The following is a 15,521-nucleotide window of genomic DNA, read 5'->3' on the forward strand; positions in this document are numbered from 1 at the left end:
CAGACGGAAAAACCCTTAGGCAATTATATATATATAGATATATAGATAGGCATAAACAAATCTGGATATGTCAGGAGCATAAGCACCGTCCTGAGCTGGGAGTACCACCATTGGACAAGGTGTTAGTGAATAGTCGCTGAGAGTACCACCACCGGACAAGGTGTTAGTGAATAGTCCCTGGGAGTACCACCACCGGACAAGGTGTTAGTGAATAGTCCCTGGGAGTACCACCACCGGACAAGGTGTTAGTGAATAGTCCCTGGGAGTACCAGCACCGGACAAGGTGTTAGTGAATAGTCCCTGGGAGTACCAGCACCGGACAAGGTGTTAGTGAATAGTCCCTGGGAGTACCAGCACCGGACAAGGTGTTAGTGAATAGTCCCTGGGAGTACCAGCACCGGACAAGGTGTTAGTGAATAGTCCCTGGGAGTACCAGCACCGGACAAGGTGTTAGTGAATAGTCCCTGGGAGTACCAGCACCGGACAAGGTGTTAGTGAATAGTCCCTGGGAGTACCAGCACCGGACAAGGTGTTAGTGAATAGTCCCTGGGAGTACCAGCACCGGACAAGGTGTTAGTGAATAGTCCCTGGGAGTACCAGCACCGGACAAGGTGTTAGTGAATAGTCCCTGGGAGTACCAGCACCGGACAAGGTGTTAGTGAATAGTCCCTGGGAGTACCAGCACCGGACAAGGTGTTAGTGAATAGTCCCTGGGAGTACCAGCACCGGACAAGGTGTTAGTGAATAGTCCCTGGGAGTACCACCACCGGACAAGGTGTTAGTGAATAGTCCCTGGGAGTACCACCACCGGACAAGGTGTTAGTGAATAGTCCCTGGGAGTACCACCACCGGACAAGGTGTTAGTGAATAGTCCCTGGGAGTACCACCACCGGACAAGGTGTTAGTGAATAGTCCCTGGGAGTACCACCACCGGACAAGGTGTTAGTGAATAGTCCCTGGGAGTACCACCACCGGACAAGGTGTTAGTGAATAGTCCCTGGGAGTACCACCACCGGACAAGGTGTTAGTGAATAGTCCCTGGGAGTACCACCACCGGACAAGGTGTTAGTGAATAGTCCCTGGGAGTACCACCACCGGACAAGGTGTTAGTGAATAGTCCCTGGGAGTACCACCACCGGACAAGGTGTTAGTGAATAGTCCCTGGGAGTACCACCACCGGACAAGGTGTTAGTGAATAGTCCCTGGGAGTACCACCACCGGACAAGGTGTTAGTGAATAGTCCCTGGGAGTACCACCACCGGACAAGGTGTTAGTGAATAGTCCCTGGGAGTACCACCACCGGACAAGGTGTTAGTGAATAGTCCCTGGGAGTACCACCACCGGACAAGGTGTTAGTGAATAGTCCCTGGGAGTACCACCACCGGACAAGGTGTTAGTGAATAGTCCCTGGGAGTACCACCACCGGACAAGGTGTTAGTGAATAGTCCCTGGGAGTACCACCACCGGACAAGGTGTTAGTGAATAGTCCCTGGGAGTACCACCACCGGACAAGGTGTTAGTGAATAGTCCCTGGGAGTACCACCACCGGACAAGGTGTTAGTGAATAGTCCCTGGGAGTACCACCACCGGACAAGGTGTTAGTGAATAGTCCCTGGGAGTACCACCACCGGACAAGGTGTTAGTGAATAGTCCCTGGGAGTACCACCACCGGACAAGGTGTTAGTGAATAGTCCCTGGGAGTACCACCACCGGACAAGGTGTTAGTGAATAGTCCCTGGGAGTACCACCACCGGACAAGGTGTTAGTGAATAGTCCCTGGGAGTACCACCACCGGACAAGGTGTTAGTGAATAGTCCCTGGGAGTACCACCACCGGACAAGGTGTTAGTGAATAGTCCCTGGGAGTACCACCACCGGACAAGGTGTTAGTGAATAGTCCCTGGGAGTACCACCACCGGACAAGGTGTTAGTGAATAGTCCCTGGGAGTACCACCACCGGACAAGGTGTTAGTGAATAGTCCCTGGGAGTACCACCACCGGACAAGGTGTTAGTGAATAGTCCCTGGGAGTACCACCACCGGACAAGGTGTTAGTGAATAGTCCCTGGGAGTACCACCACCGGACAAGGTGTTAGTGAATAGTCCCTGGGAGTACCACCACCGGACAAGGTGTTAGTGAATAGTCCCTGGGAGTACCACCACCGGACAAGGTGTTAGTGAATAGTCCCTGGGAGTACCACCACCGGACAAGGTGTTAGTGAATAGTCCCTGGGAGTACCACCACCGGACAAGGTGTTAGTGAATAGTCCCTGGGAGTACCACCACCGGACAAGGTGTTAGTGAATAGTCCCTGGGAGTACCACCACCGGACAAGGTGTTAGTGAATAGTCCCTGGGAGTACCACCACCGGACAAGGTGTTAGTGAATAGTCCCTGGGAGTACCACCACCGGACAAGGTGTTAGTGAATAGTCCCTGGGAGTACCACCACCGGACAAGGTGTTAGTGAATAGTCCCTGGGAGTACCACCACCGGACAAGGTGTTAGTGAATAGTCCCTGGGAGTACCACCACCGGACAAGGTGTTAGTGAATAGTCCCTGGGAGTACCACCACCGGACAAGGTGTTAGTGAATAGTCCCTGGGAGTACCACCACCGGACAAGGTGTTAGTGAATAGTCCCTGGGAGGACCACCACCGGACAAGGTGTTAGTGAATAGTCCCTGGGAGGACCACCACCGGACAAGGTGTTAGTGAATAGTCCCTGGGAGGACCACCACCGGACAAGGTGTTAGTGAATAGTCCCTGGGAGGACCACCACCGGACAAGGTGTTAGTGAATAGTCCCTGGGAGGACCACCACCGGACAAGGTGTTAGTGAATAGTCCCTGGGAGTACCACCACCGGACAAGGTGTTAGTGAATAGCCGCTGGGAGGACCACCACTGGACAAGGTGTTAGTGAATAGTCCCTGGGAGTACCACCACTGGACAAGGTGTTAGTGAATAGCTGCTGGGAGTACCACCACTGGACAAGGTGTTCGTGAACAGGAGCACCACCCTTTTTGTGCTCTATATAATATATATGCATTATCGAAGAATTGACTGAATTGAACTATGTGTTACAGGACTACTTTCCCTATCTGGCGCTGAAGGACAACTTTTAGCTGCCTATAATGGGAATACCTCATGTGGACAAAGATTTTAGACTAGGAGCTGGGAGTACCACCCATTCTTGGGGGAATATAATGTAGATGATACTTGACTGCATTCACCTGCCTAAATGCTACAGGTCTACTACCCCCAGCTGCCTGTAATGGGAGCACCGCCGGTCCCTGGAGGACACCACTCTGCTGCCTGTCATGGGAGCACCGCCGGTCCGTGGAGGACACCACTCTGCTGCCTGTCATGGGAGCACCGCCGGTCCCTGGAGGACACCACTCTGCTGCCTGTAATGGGAGCACTGCCGGTCCCTGGAGGACACCACTCTGCTGCCTGTAATGGGAGCACCGCCGGTCCCCGGAGGACACCACTCTGCTGCCTGTAATGGGAGCACCGCCGGTCCCCGGAGGACACCACTCTGCTGCCTGTAATGGGAGCACCGCCGGTCTCTGGAGGACACCACTCTGCTGCCTGTCATGGGAGCACCGCCGGTCCCTGGAGGACACCACTCTGCTGCCTGTAATGGGAGCACCGCCGGTCCCTGGAGGACACCACTCTGCTGCCTGTCATGGGAGCACCGCCGGTCCCTGGAGGACACCACTCTGCTGCCTGTCATGGGAGCACCGCCGGTCCCTGGAGGACACCACTCTGCTGCCTGTAATGGGAGCACCGCCGGTCCCCGGAGGACACCACTCTGCTGCCTGTAATGGGAGCACCGCCGGTCCCCGGAGGACACCACTCTGCTGCCTGTCATGGGAGCACCGCCGGTCCCCGGAGGACACCACTCTGCTGCCTGTCATGGGAGCACCGCCGGTCCCTGCAGGACACCACTCTGCTGCCTGTCATGGGAGCACCGCCGGTCCCTGGAGGACACCACTCTGCTGCCTGTAATGGGAGCACCGCCGGTCCCTGCAGGACACCACTCTGCTGCCTGTCATGGGAGCACCGCCGGTCCCTGCAGGACACCACTCTGCTGCCTGTCATGGGAGCACCGCCGGTCCCTGGAGGACACCACTCTGCTGCCTGTAATGGGAGCACCGCCGGTCCCTGGAGGACACCACTCTGCTGCCTGTCATGGGAGCACCGCCGGTCCCCGGAGGACACCACTCTGCTGCCTGTAATGGGAGCACTGCCGGTCCCTGGAGGACACCACTCTGCTGCCTGTCATGGGAGCACCGCCGGTCCCTGGAGGACACCACTCTGCTGCCTGTCATGGGAGCACCGCCGGTCCCTGGAGGACACCACTCTGCTGCCTGTAATGGGAGCACCGCCGGTCCCTGGAGGACACCACTCTGCTGCCTGTAATGGGAGCACCGCCGGTCCCCGGAGGACACCACTCTGCTGCCTGTAATGGGAGCACCGCCGGTCCCTGCAGGACTCGCCCTCCAGCACCAGGTATCACCTGTCAAGTACATCCTGACCCCTCACACGAGGGCAGGCACTAGGTCACCGGCATAACCGCGGCCACCCAGGCCCTGACAGGTCACACAGTGCGTCCTCTCTCCGGCGGCCGCCGTCCTGCTCCTGTGCTCTCGCCGTCCCCCCGCCCCGGCCTCTGCTGTCCCCGGTCCCGGCTCCGGCACGTACCTTGGCGGCCATGCTGTACACAACTCACACACTTCCCATCTGACGCTTCCCCGACACGTCACAGCGGCTAAGCCCACACTGGCCCAAGCGTGCAAGCTGATTGGCCCGCGTCGTTTCCCGCCCTCTGTGCTGTCACGTGGTCAGACGTCCTTCGTCGGTGAGTAGAGGAGACTGGTGAGGAGAGCGGTCCGCGGTGTGTGACCGTGAGTGGGGTCGGCACGGTGTGTGACCGTGAGTGGGGTCGGCACGGTGTGTGACCGTGAGTGGGGTCGGCACGGCCTGTCCGTCCGCGTGTGACTGGGGGGATGCAAGACAACACTCGTGATGTTACTACTAGTAGCGCCCGCAGCTCCACCGAAATGTCAGACACCTTCCCCTCATCATCACATGACAGCCCAGCACCTGACAACGGTGACCCCAAAAGTGCAGAACTCCACACCCCGAAGTGACAGTGTAATCTCTGCCATACATTCCATCACTGCAACATTTCCAACCATGATATCGCTGTCACCCCATATCCCTCCATCACCCTCGTATCCTTATTAACCCCATCACCCTCGTGTTTCCCGTCACCCTCATCCCCATTAACCCCATATCCCCATCACCCTCGTTCCCTGTCACCCTCGTTTCCCCATCACCCTCATTTCCTGTCACCCTCATATTCCCTGTCACCCTCGTTTCCCCTGTCACCCTCATGTCTCCATTAACCCCATATCTCCCGTCACCCTCTTGAATGCAGTGCCAGAACCACTGTCAGTACAAGAATGCAGTGCCAGAAGCACCATCAATATCTGAATGCAGCACTAGTACCATGAATGCAGCTTCAGAACCACCACCAGTACATGATTGCAGCATCAGAATCACCACCAGTACGTGATTGCAGCATCAGAATCACCATCAGTACATGAATGCATCATCAGAACCACTGTCAGTAAAAGAATGCAGTGCCAGAACCAGTCAACAGATGAATGCAGAACCAAAATAATTGTCGGTACATGAATGCAGCACCAGTACCACCGTCAATTATCAATTGCAGTGACAGAACCACCAGTAGTACATGAATGCAGCCCCAGAACCACTGTCAGTGCATGAAATAAGCACCAGAACCTTCATCAGTACATGACTGCCGAACCATCCAGTACATGAATGCATCATCAGAATCACCCTCGGTACATGAATGTACCACCAGAACCATTGTCAGTACATGAATACAGCACCAGAACCACTGTCAGTAAATGAATGCAGTGCCAGAAACGGTCAGTACCATGAATGCAGCATCAGAACCACCATCAGTACATGATTACAGCATCGGAAATATCAGTACATGAATGCAGTACAAGAATCACTGTCAGTACATGAATGCATCATCAGAACCACTGTCAGTATATGAATGCATCAGAACCAGTGTCAGTATATGAATGCATTATTAGAACCACTGTCAGTACAAGATTGTGGCACTAGAACCAGTCAGTACATGAATGCAGAGCTAAAACCATTGTCAGTACATGAATGCAGCACTAGTACCACAATCAGTTCTTGAATGCAGTGACAGAACCACCATCAATACATGAATGCAGTGCCAAAAACACGTTCAGTACATGAATGCAGCACTAGTGTCATCAGTACATGAATGCAGTGCCAGAAACAGCGTCGGTACTGATAGTTGTTACCAGCCATCATCAGACTGCGGACCATGCAGGAACCACAGTACTAATAACACGCATATAGCACGGTTGCCACCAGGAATTTCAGGGCCCCATATTGGCAAAATTTTTGTGCTCTCTTGAGATTCCTCCCTCCATGAGTACATGATAGCAGCACAAGAAATACCATCAGTATATAAATGCAGCTCTAGAAACATCAGTACATGAATACAGAACCACTGTCAGTATATTAATGCAGGATCAGAACCACCATCATTACAGGAGTGCAGTGCAAGACCCACCATCAGTACATGAATACAGCTCCAGAACCAGTCTGTACATGAATGCAGCCCCAGAACCACCATCAGTTCTTTAATGCAGTGCCAGAACCACCATCAGTACATAAATGCAGCACCACAAGCCATGTCAGTACAAGAATACAGCACTAGAACAACTGTCAGTAATGAATGCAGCATGAGCGCCAACATTAGTACATGAATGCAGCACTAGAACAACTGTCAGTACATGAATGCAGAGCTAGAGCCATTGTCAGTACATGAATGCAGCACTAGTACCACAGTCAGTACTGATAGTTGTTACCAGCCATCATCAGACTTCGGAGCATGCAGGAACCATAGTACTGATAAAACGCAGGTAGCAGGGTTGCCACCAGGAATTTCAGGGCCCCATATTGGCAAAATTTTTGTGGCTCTCTTGAGACTCCTCCCACCATGAGTACATGAAAGCAGCGCCAGAAATACCATCCGTACATGAATGCAGCGCTAGAAACAACATCAGTAAATCAATACAGAACCACTGTCAGTATATTAATGCAGCATTAGAACCACCATCAGTACATGACTGTAGTGCAAGAACCACCATCAGTACATGAATGCAGCACCAGAACCACCATCAGTACATGAATGCTGCGCAACAAACCATGTCAGTACAGCAATAGAACCACTGTCACTAATGAATGCAGCATGAGAACCAACATTAGTACATGAATGCAGCACCAGAACGACTGTTACACATGAATGCTGCACCAGAACAGTCAGTACATAAATGCAGAGCTAGTACCATTGTTAGTACATGAATACAGCACCAGTACCACCATCAGTTCTTGAATGCAGTGCCAGAACCACTGATATGAATCCAGTTCCAGAAACACGGTCAGTAAAGAAATGCAGCGTCAGTACATGAATTCAGCCCCAGAAGCGTCACTACTAGAAGTTGTTACCAGCCATCAACAGATCGCGGACCATACAGGAACCACAGTACTGGTAAGGCCTCTTTCACACTTCCGTCTTCCAGCTCCCGTCGAGATAAGTCGATTTTTGAGAATGTAGGATCCTGCAAAAAAAAAATTGCAGTATCCCACATTTTCTCATAGACTTGTCTTAGCGACGGATTGTGATGGATGGCCATCCGTTTCATCCGTCGTGCACTGGATCCGTCGGAAAATAGCGGTCCATCGTGGAGAGAAAACGTTCATAGGTACGTTTTTTCTGCACGTCGGAAAATCGGTCAGCGACGGGTCCTGCGCTGTCCGTCGACGGCTATAATGGCAGCCTATGGGCACAGGATCCATCGCTGACCGTCACACACAGGAATCCAGCGACGTTTTTTCCCTCTGAGCATGCCTGGAAGGATTTTCAAGTCCGGGAAAAAGTCTCTCTCTCTCTCTCTCGTTTTTCACTGTTTTCGTGACGTCCGTCGATATGTCATTTTACTGCACAACGACGCACAGCAGAAGATGGAAGTGTGAAAGAGGCCTAAGACGCAGGCAGCAGGGCTGCCTCTGGGAATTTCAGGGCCCCATACTGACAAAATTTTTAAGCCCTTTTGAGACTCCCCCTGGCTCCATCCCAGCTCCGCCTTCACCCCTCACACTTTTCATAGTCCCACCGCCAACTCTTGGAAAAACACTGCCGCACCAAGTCCTCACCAATCACACATTAATAGTTTCAATCGAACACCATATCACATACATAGCCAGCAGCTTTTGTTTTGGACAAAATATTTTTTCAGCCTACTGCCTCGACAAGGTAGACTTTTTTTGGCAGGGCCTTACTCTAACCTATTAAAAAATATATAGAGAGAGAGAGTACAGACCAAAAGTTTGGACACACCTCATTTAAAGATTTTTCTGTATTTTAATGACTATGAAAATTGTACATTCACACTGAAGGCATCAAAACTATGAATTAACACATGTGGAATTATATACTTAACAAAAAAGTGTGAAACAACTGAAATTATGTCTTATAGTCTAGGTTCTTCAAAGTAGCCACCTTTTGCTTTGATGACTGCTTTGCACACTCTTGGCTTTCTCTTGATGAGCTTCAAGAGGTAGTCACCGGGAATGGTTTTCACTTCACAGGTGTGCCCTGTCAGGTTTAATAAGTGGGATTTCTTGCCTTATAAATGGGGTTGGGACCATCAGTTGTGTTGTGCAGAAGTCTGGTGGATACACAGCTGATAGTCCTACTGAATAGACTGTTAGAATTTGTATTATGGCAAGAAAAAAGCAGCTAAGTAAAGAAAAACGAGTGGCCATCATTACTTTAAGAAATGATGGTCAGTCAGTATGAAAAATTGGGCAAACTTTGAAAGTGTCCCCAAGTGCAGTGGAAAAAACCATCAACCGCTACAAAGAAACAGGCTCACATGAGGACCGCCCCAGGAAAGGAAGACCAAGAGTCACCTCTGCTTCTGTGGATAAGTTTATCCAAGTCACCAGCCTCAGAAATCGCAGGTTAACAGCAGCTCAGATTAGAGACCCGTTCAATGCCACACAGAGTTTAGCAGCAGACACATCTCTACAACAACTGTTAAGAGGAGACTTTGTGCAGCAGGCCTTCATGGTAAAATAGCTGCTAGGAAACCACTACTAAGAACAGGCAACAAGGAGAAGAGACTTGTTTGGGCTAAAGAACACAAGGAATGGACATTAGACCAGTGGAAATCTGTGCTTTGGTTTGATGAGTCCAAATTTGAGATCTTTGGTTCCAACCACCGTGTCTTTGTGTGACGCAGAAAAGGTGAACGGATGGACTCTACTTGCCTGGTTCCCACCGTGAAGCATGGAGGAGGAGGTGTGATGGTGTGGGGGTGCTTTGCTGGTGACACTGTTGGGGATTTATTTAAAATTGAAGGCATACTGGACCAGCATGGCTACCACAGCATTTTGCAGCGGCATGCTATTCCATCCGGTTTGCGTTTAGTTGGACCATCATTTATTTTTCAACAGGACAATGACCCCAAACACACCTCCAGGCTGTGTAAGGGCTGTACATTTAGATAGTTATCTGTTCTCTCCATATCGTGTACTTTTACAACGCTTGTGTGTTCTGCCAGAACTCTTGTTGCAAACCCAGATTTGCTCTATCGCTGGGTATCCCGACCTAGTGCTGCCTTGGAGTCTGTGACAGGCTCAGTTCTTCTGCGTTGATGAGTTGAGTCAGTTTGGCCTCAAAATCTCCTCTGTCACTCATCTCCGCTTCTCTGGTTCCTTGTCGCTGAGTCAACTTTGCTGCATTGCTGTGCAATGCTGCTACACCGGTTGCCATGACTTCTACTCTGCATCATCGATTCCAATGGCTCCAGGTTTGCTCCTTCAGTTGCCATCCTGCTGCATCGGCCTCCACTATTCTGACTGGATCTCTATGCTGCACTAATGCTGTTTATCTGTGCTGCATCAGAACTGCACATCTGGACGGTTGACTTCAAGGATCCACCTTACCTGGTGAGACATAACACTACTCAGCATTGCAATTGCAACACCAAGAAGGAATAGGCATGGAGTTTTGGAAATCCCAGGATGGAGACATGTTACTGATCTGCAAATGGTGATCAATGGAATCAAAGTTTTCAACGGCCCTCAAAGTTTAGAGTATGATCTACTATCAGTGAGATTATTAATGATCTGAATGCACTTGGGTAAATGAGTCAGATCTGCCGCTAGTAGCTTCCTGTACAATTATTGACCAATAACAGATATGCCCTATGGGAGAAAAGTCTGGAGATGCTGCAGCCATGGTAGCGTGTTTTGGCTCACTGGCTGCTCACAGTAGAACCAGCAACATGGAACCTGGCATTGTTGAGTTGAAAAACTGCTTCTTGGAGAAATTGCTGCACTGCTTGTTCCACAACCAAATCAATGTAACTGAGCTGTTAGTGTACCTGGAATGAAGACATGAGGGATCCGACTACTCGACATGTCACCTTGCATTGTAATCCTGAGAGTAGGACTTGTGTGATGTTCCCTCTTGAAGGCAAACAATGAAACTGGAAAAGAAAGAAACCGCAATAGGGTCTTAACTGGTAACAAAAGGTGGCAAGGAAATGGTTCCACTGACCTTGTATGATTGCTACAGAGCAACATGTAACTGGCATGAAATATATATCAGCTGCTGCAAGGACATCAAGGTTGCTGTCCTGATGAAGAGGTCCTGCGTGACCTCGAAACGCGTTGACCCTGTAAACTATAAATTTTTATCCTTCGGAAACCATTGTGGATTCATCAGTAGCAGCAGCGCAGGAGTGAAATCTTCCTGATTGTTTTGTTCCCTTGTGAAGGACTCTTCATGGCGTTGCCAACGTGGTCTCCACACAAATCTCCAGCTATCCTCGGGCCAAGACAAAAGTTCATTCTATTTTTTAATTTTTATATTATATTTAAAACATTAAACTGAAGAACAAAATTTTCTTACAAAAAAGAAACATTTCTAAACATTTCTCAAATTATTACCATTAACGTATTTATCTAGAATAAATATATTTAAAAAAGGCTTAATTTGCATTCTGGGGACACTTTACATGTTTTTTACACCAATTGTAACTTTGTTTTATTTTTTTCCAATATTTTTGCACCAGTTTATAATTTTCTGCTAATTGAATACCCACTCAGATGGAGTCCGTTTGCTATGATCTCTAGATAGCCCCAACAGATGAGTGGAACCATGCCTCCTGCTAGTTGTCTTTTCAAAAGACCTTATCTCCAACAATGGAGACCTTTTACAAATTGGGCAAATCTGATGGCTCTTTTCTAGAAAAGTTGTCAATATGTTCTCCTTGTTGGTGGGGTCACTTGGACCTCTGCCAGTCATACTTTACAATATACCATCAGTGAAACATGTCCTGGTGGCAAAGCTATTTCTTTATTCATAGAGATCTCAACTATTTGGTGTAGCTGAACTTTTCAAATCAACTTTGTAACAATCTATTAAACCGCTACATGACAATGCCCCTTAGCGTTACCCGTCTGACTATAATCGTGAAGAATCTTGGCATCCTTAAAAAAAGGACTAAAAAAAAAAGGAAGTTTAGAAGAAGCTTTTTTTATGTCACATTTAAATCCAGTGACAGAAAGCGATGCATGTGGTCATGACAGCTGCATAGTAATTTCTGAGGGTGGAAGACATGAGTATACCTCCCCTCTATGGACCCCTGTGGATATGGATTATAGAGAAGCTGCGTTTCCTATGAAGGGTATTATGTTTCTTCATGGGTGGAAATGATTCCTGTGTACCACATGCATGAGTAAGCCGCTCGCTACCTTTTTATACCCTGACAGAAATATAATCACTGCCCATGTGTAACAGAATTGTTTATTCTGGGGAAGGAAAAAAAAATCGTTGCAGATGATTAATCACCAGGGTGTTAAAGAAGGGAGAGATAGCGAGGGTGGTTTTTTTATATATATATCTATGCAGCTGTCAATTTAGGGTCTGTCATCTTTGTACATTTTAGTCTTTTTGTACAGCCCAGGGCAAACAATATAGTCTGCAAACCTACACGTAATAGAAAAATGTACCGTAAGCTTACAAACTACAAAGAACGTGAATAAAAAATTTTAAAAAAACTTTCTTTTAGGCCAGTCTCACACGTCCAGATAATTCCGGTACCAGAGAAATCGGTACTGGAGTTATCCGTGTCCGTGTGCTCACGTGGCACATCAGTGTGGCACACGTGCGGCAGCCATGTGCCGCCTGAGGACCACACGGACCGTGCAGGAGAGACTGAGCTGTCCCTTGCGTGTGGTGCTGAAGTCGGCATTCATCCCTTCTGTCCTGCTCGACTGAAAGCGCTTGCAGGAGAGAAGGGATAAAAAATCAAGTGTTTTTTTGTTAAAAATAAAGTTTGGGGTCACCTCTCACCCTCCTTGCCCCCGCCCGCTTGCAGAGAAATACTCACCCAGCTCCCGCGATGCCTTCCCTCAGCGCCGGCAGCTTGTCCTGTATGAGCGGTCACGTGGTACCGCTCGTTACAGTGATGAATATGCGGCTCCAACCCTATGGGACCCCAAACTTTAATTTAAACAAAAAAAAACTTGATCTTTCATCCCTTCTCTCCTGCGAGCGCTGCTTTCAGCCGAGCAGGACAGAAGGGATGAATGGCGGCTTCAGCACCACATTCCGTGTGGTCCTCAGGCGGCACACGGACAGCATCCATGTGCGGTACGTGTTTACACGGACCCATTGACTTTAATGGGTCCGTGTGATCCGTGCGCTCCCACGAACACTGACATGTCTCCGTGTTTTGCAAACGGACACACGGTCCGTGAAAACACGCTGACATGTGCAGAGACACATTTATTTTAATGTGTCTACGTGAGTCAGTGTCTCCGGTACGTGAGGAAACTGTCACCACACGTACCGGAGCCACTGACGTGTGAAACCGGCCTTAGGTTGGGGCTTCAATAGCGGCTGCCCAGATATATTCACAACCATGCAACTTGCATGCGAGTTTCTGTTCACATATTATTTTTTTCACCTCCATAGGGTTCCCTTTCCCTGACAGATGCCAAAAGGGTTTAAAAACATTTATCTCTTCGAAATCGACACAAAAATGTCACTTTTGTTCCCAATGATCAGAAAACATTGGCCCCCCATACATCATATGCGATTTAGCACTTTTCTTTTTTTTTTGTCTTGAGGTATTCACTGATGCTCTTTAATTTTGTCTGTAACCAGTTTGGGCAACTTTTTAGAGCCAAAAGTTGCAGTTGCCAAAAAATCACACGGTTGTCTAAATAAATGTATTAAACTGAAAACTACTTCAGAAACTTTACTCCAGGCATGAACTGTTGTGACATGTGCTAAAATATGTGACAAATGGTAAAAGTCACATTTCATGAATCTATCTAAAATGTCTGGATAAGCAAAATTGAAGAAAAAATAAAAAACCTTAAAGAAAGAGAAAGACAATTTAAAAAGTGATGCAAAATGTAGAGAGAAGATACAAATTCAAAATCCTCTAAAATGGAGCTAACTTCCCCAGAAATTTGGAGTAACAACAATGATGAATGAGGACTAGTGTGGAGCGAACGTGCTCAGATAAGCTGTTATCTGAGCATGGGTGCAAAAAGAGGGTCTTTGGCATGCTTGAATACTATGTTTGGGTCCCCGCGCCTGTATGTCTCTTTGTTGTTTGACAGGTGCAACATATTCAGGGATTGCCTGTTTGTTAGACAATCCCTACCTGTTTTACGAATTGAACAGCCATGAGACATGCAGCCACGGGAACTTGAACATAGTGTTCAAGAACGCCGAAGATACATGAGCATGCGCGGATAACACCTGATCCTAGTACATTCACTAAACACTAATCAGGACCATAGTATATTGTTCTCTTTCTCCTTAGTACCTAATAAACCTGGCTTCTTGTCCTTTATATTTCACTTACCGTATATACTCGAGTATAAGCTGAGATTTTCAGCCCATTTTTTTAGGCTGAAAGTGCCCCTCTCGAGTCATTGTCCCTGGGGGGTCGGCGGGGGAGGTGGAGCAGCAGCTGTGACATACTCTGTGACAAGGGCATCCTCTATGTCTGGGGTAAAGAAGGATTAATCATAATAACAGATGCAGATTCTTTACTGTAAGAGCAGTGAGTCTATGGATTCTTTACTCGTAAAAGCAGTGAGACTATGGATTCTTCACTGTAAGAGCAGTGACACTATGTATTCTTTACTGTAAGAGCAGTGACACTATGGATTATTTACTGTAAGAGTAGTGAGACTGGGTTCTTTACTGTAAGAGCAGTGACACTATGGATTATTTACTGTAAGAGTAGTGAGACTATGGGTTCTTTACTGTAATAGCAGTGAGACTGGATTCTTTACTGTAATAGCAGTGAGACTATGGGTGCTTTACTGAAATAGACTAAGGAACTCTCTGACAATGATGTTGTATTGGTTGATTCGCTACTAAAATTCATTTCTATTTATTGAAAAATGTAATATTACAGGTTATGGGTACTAAATTTTGTGATGGAACGTTGATCCAAAGAATTAGTCTGATTGTTGTATGTGGAGTTGGGAAGGAATTTTTCCATAATATGTGTTATGAACATATTTGCACACTCACACAAAATAACGGAGGAAGGAAAGGACTAATAAAGCAAGCATTTACACCCAACTGGTCCTATACAGACTAGAAAAGTCCCTAGCCGCTGAACTAAAAAACACCTGGACTTGGCTTCCTAAAAGACCATTGATGGGGTTTTTTATACCTCCTGATAAATCAGAGGGGAAACTGCACACAAAACCTACAAAGGGAAAAGAGAGCGTGCAGGGTGAAACCAGGACGCAGGTAAGAAACTAAACACGTTCACACAGAAGGTATGGGGAAAATACAAAGAGCCGAAAAATAAACAGACTAAGTGAAAACGTCCCAGACTCCAAACGTGGAAGAAAGGAAAGGGTGCTGGGGAGGATAACTCACAAACAGGCTGTAGGAAAGCAAGTGATTATTAAAACAAGATCATCTCTGGCTAAGGAGGTGGAACTCCAAACACCCATCAACCTTGAAGTACAGCCAGCAAAGAAGGCAGGTGCAATGTAAGTTTAAATAGCCATTCCCAAGATGTGATTGAACAAAACAAAGTGGGGATTGAGAGACACCCGAATAGAAGCAAACCAAAGAAAGGAAGGCAAAGATGAGAACTATGAGCAGTTGGACAAAGATCACTCAGGCTGTGGTTCGACAGAGAGGGAAATCGACCTCGCAGAAATAAATCACTGGATCGAGTCCAGAAACCGAGGCATGATAATATGGAGCTATTAGCTTCTGCCCCATGGGTTTTTTTTTACCTTTGTATGGACCAATAGTTCAGACTATAAGTTGATTTCAGAATTAAGTCTACTTTCAACCCTAAAAACTATTAAACATTCTT

General features: G+C 47.9%; 1 protein-coding gene and 1 long non-coding RNA gene across 2 annotated transcripts in view; one reads left to right on the top strand and one right to left on the bottom strand.

The window, feature by feature from the left end:
* SLC25A13 (solute carrier family 25 member 13) overlaps positions 1–4,763 on the bottom strand; it is a 107,114-nt gene extending 102,351 nt beyond the window's left edge. The window contains exon 1 of the mRNA XM_069729359.1: positions 4,702–4,763. Coding sequence (XP_069585460.1) covers positions 4,702–4,713 — 12 coding nt within the window. The 5' untranslated portion in view covers positions 4,714–4,763. The remainder of the gene's footprint in view (positions 1–4,701) is intronic.
* Positions 4,764–4,818: 55 nt separating this feature from the next.
* LOC138641732 (uncharacterized) overlaps positions 4,819–15,521 on the top strand; it is a 33,347-nt gene continuing 22,644 nt past the window's right edge. The window contains exon 1 of the long non-coding RNA XR_011313938.1: positions 4,819–4,858. This is a non-coding gene — a long non-coding RNA (uncharacterized lncRNA). The remainder of the gene's footprint in view (positions 4,859–15,521) is intronic.

The sequence above is a fragment of the Ranitomeya imitator genome, chromosome 6 (genome assembly GCF_032444005.1).
Source record: "Ranitomeya imitator isolate aRanImi1 chromosome 6, aRanImi1.pri, whole genome shotgun sequence".
NCBI classification, from domain to species: Eukaryota; Metazoa; Chordata; class Amphibia; order Anura; family Dendrobatidae; genus Ranitomeya; species Ranitomeya imitator.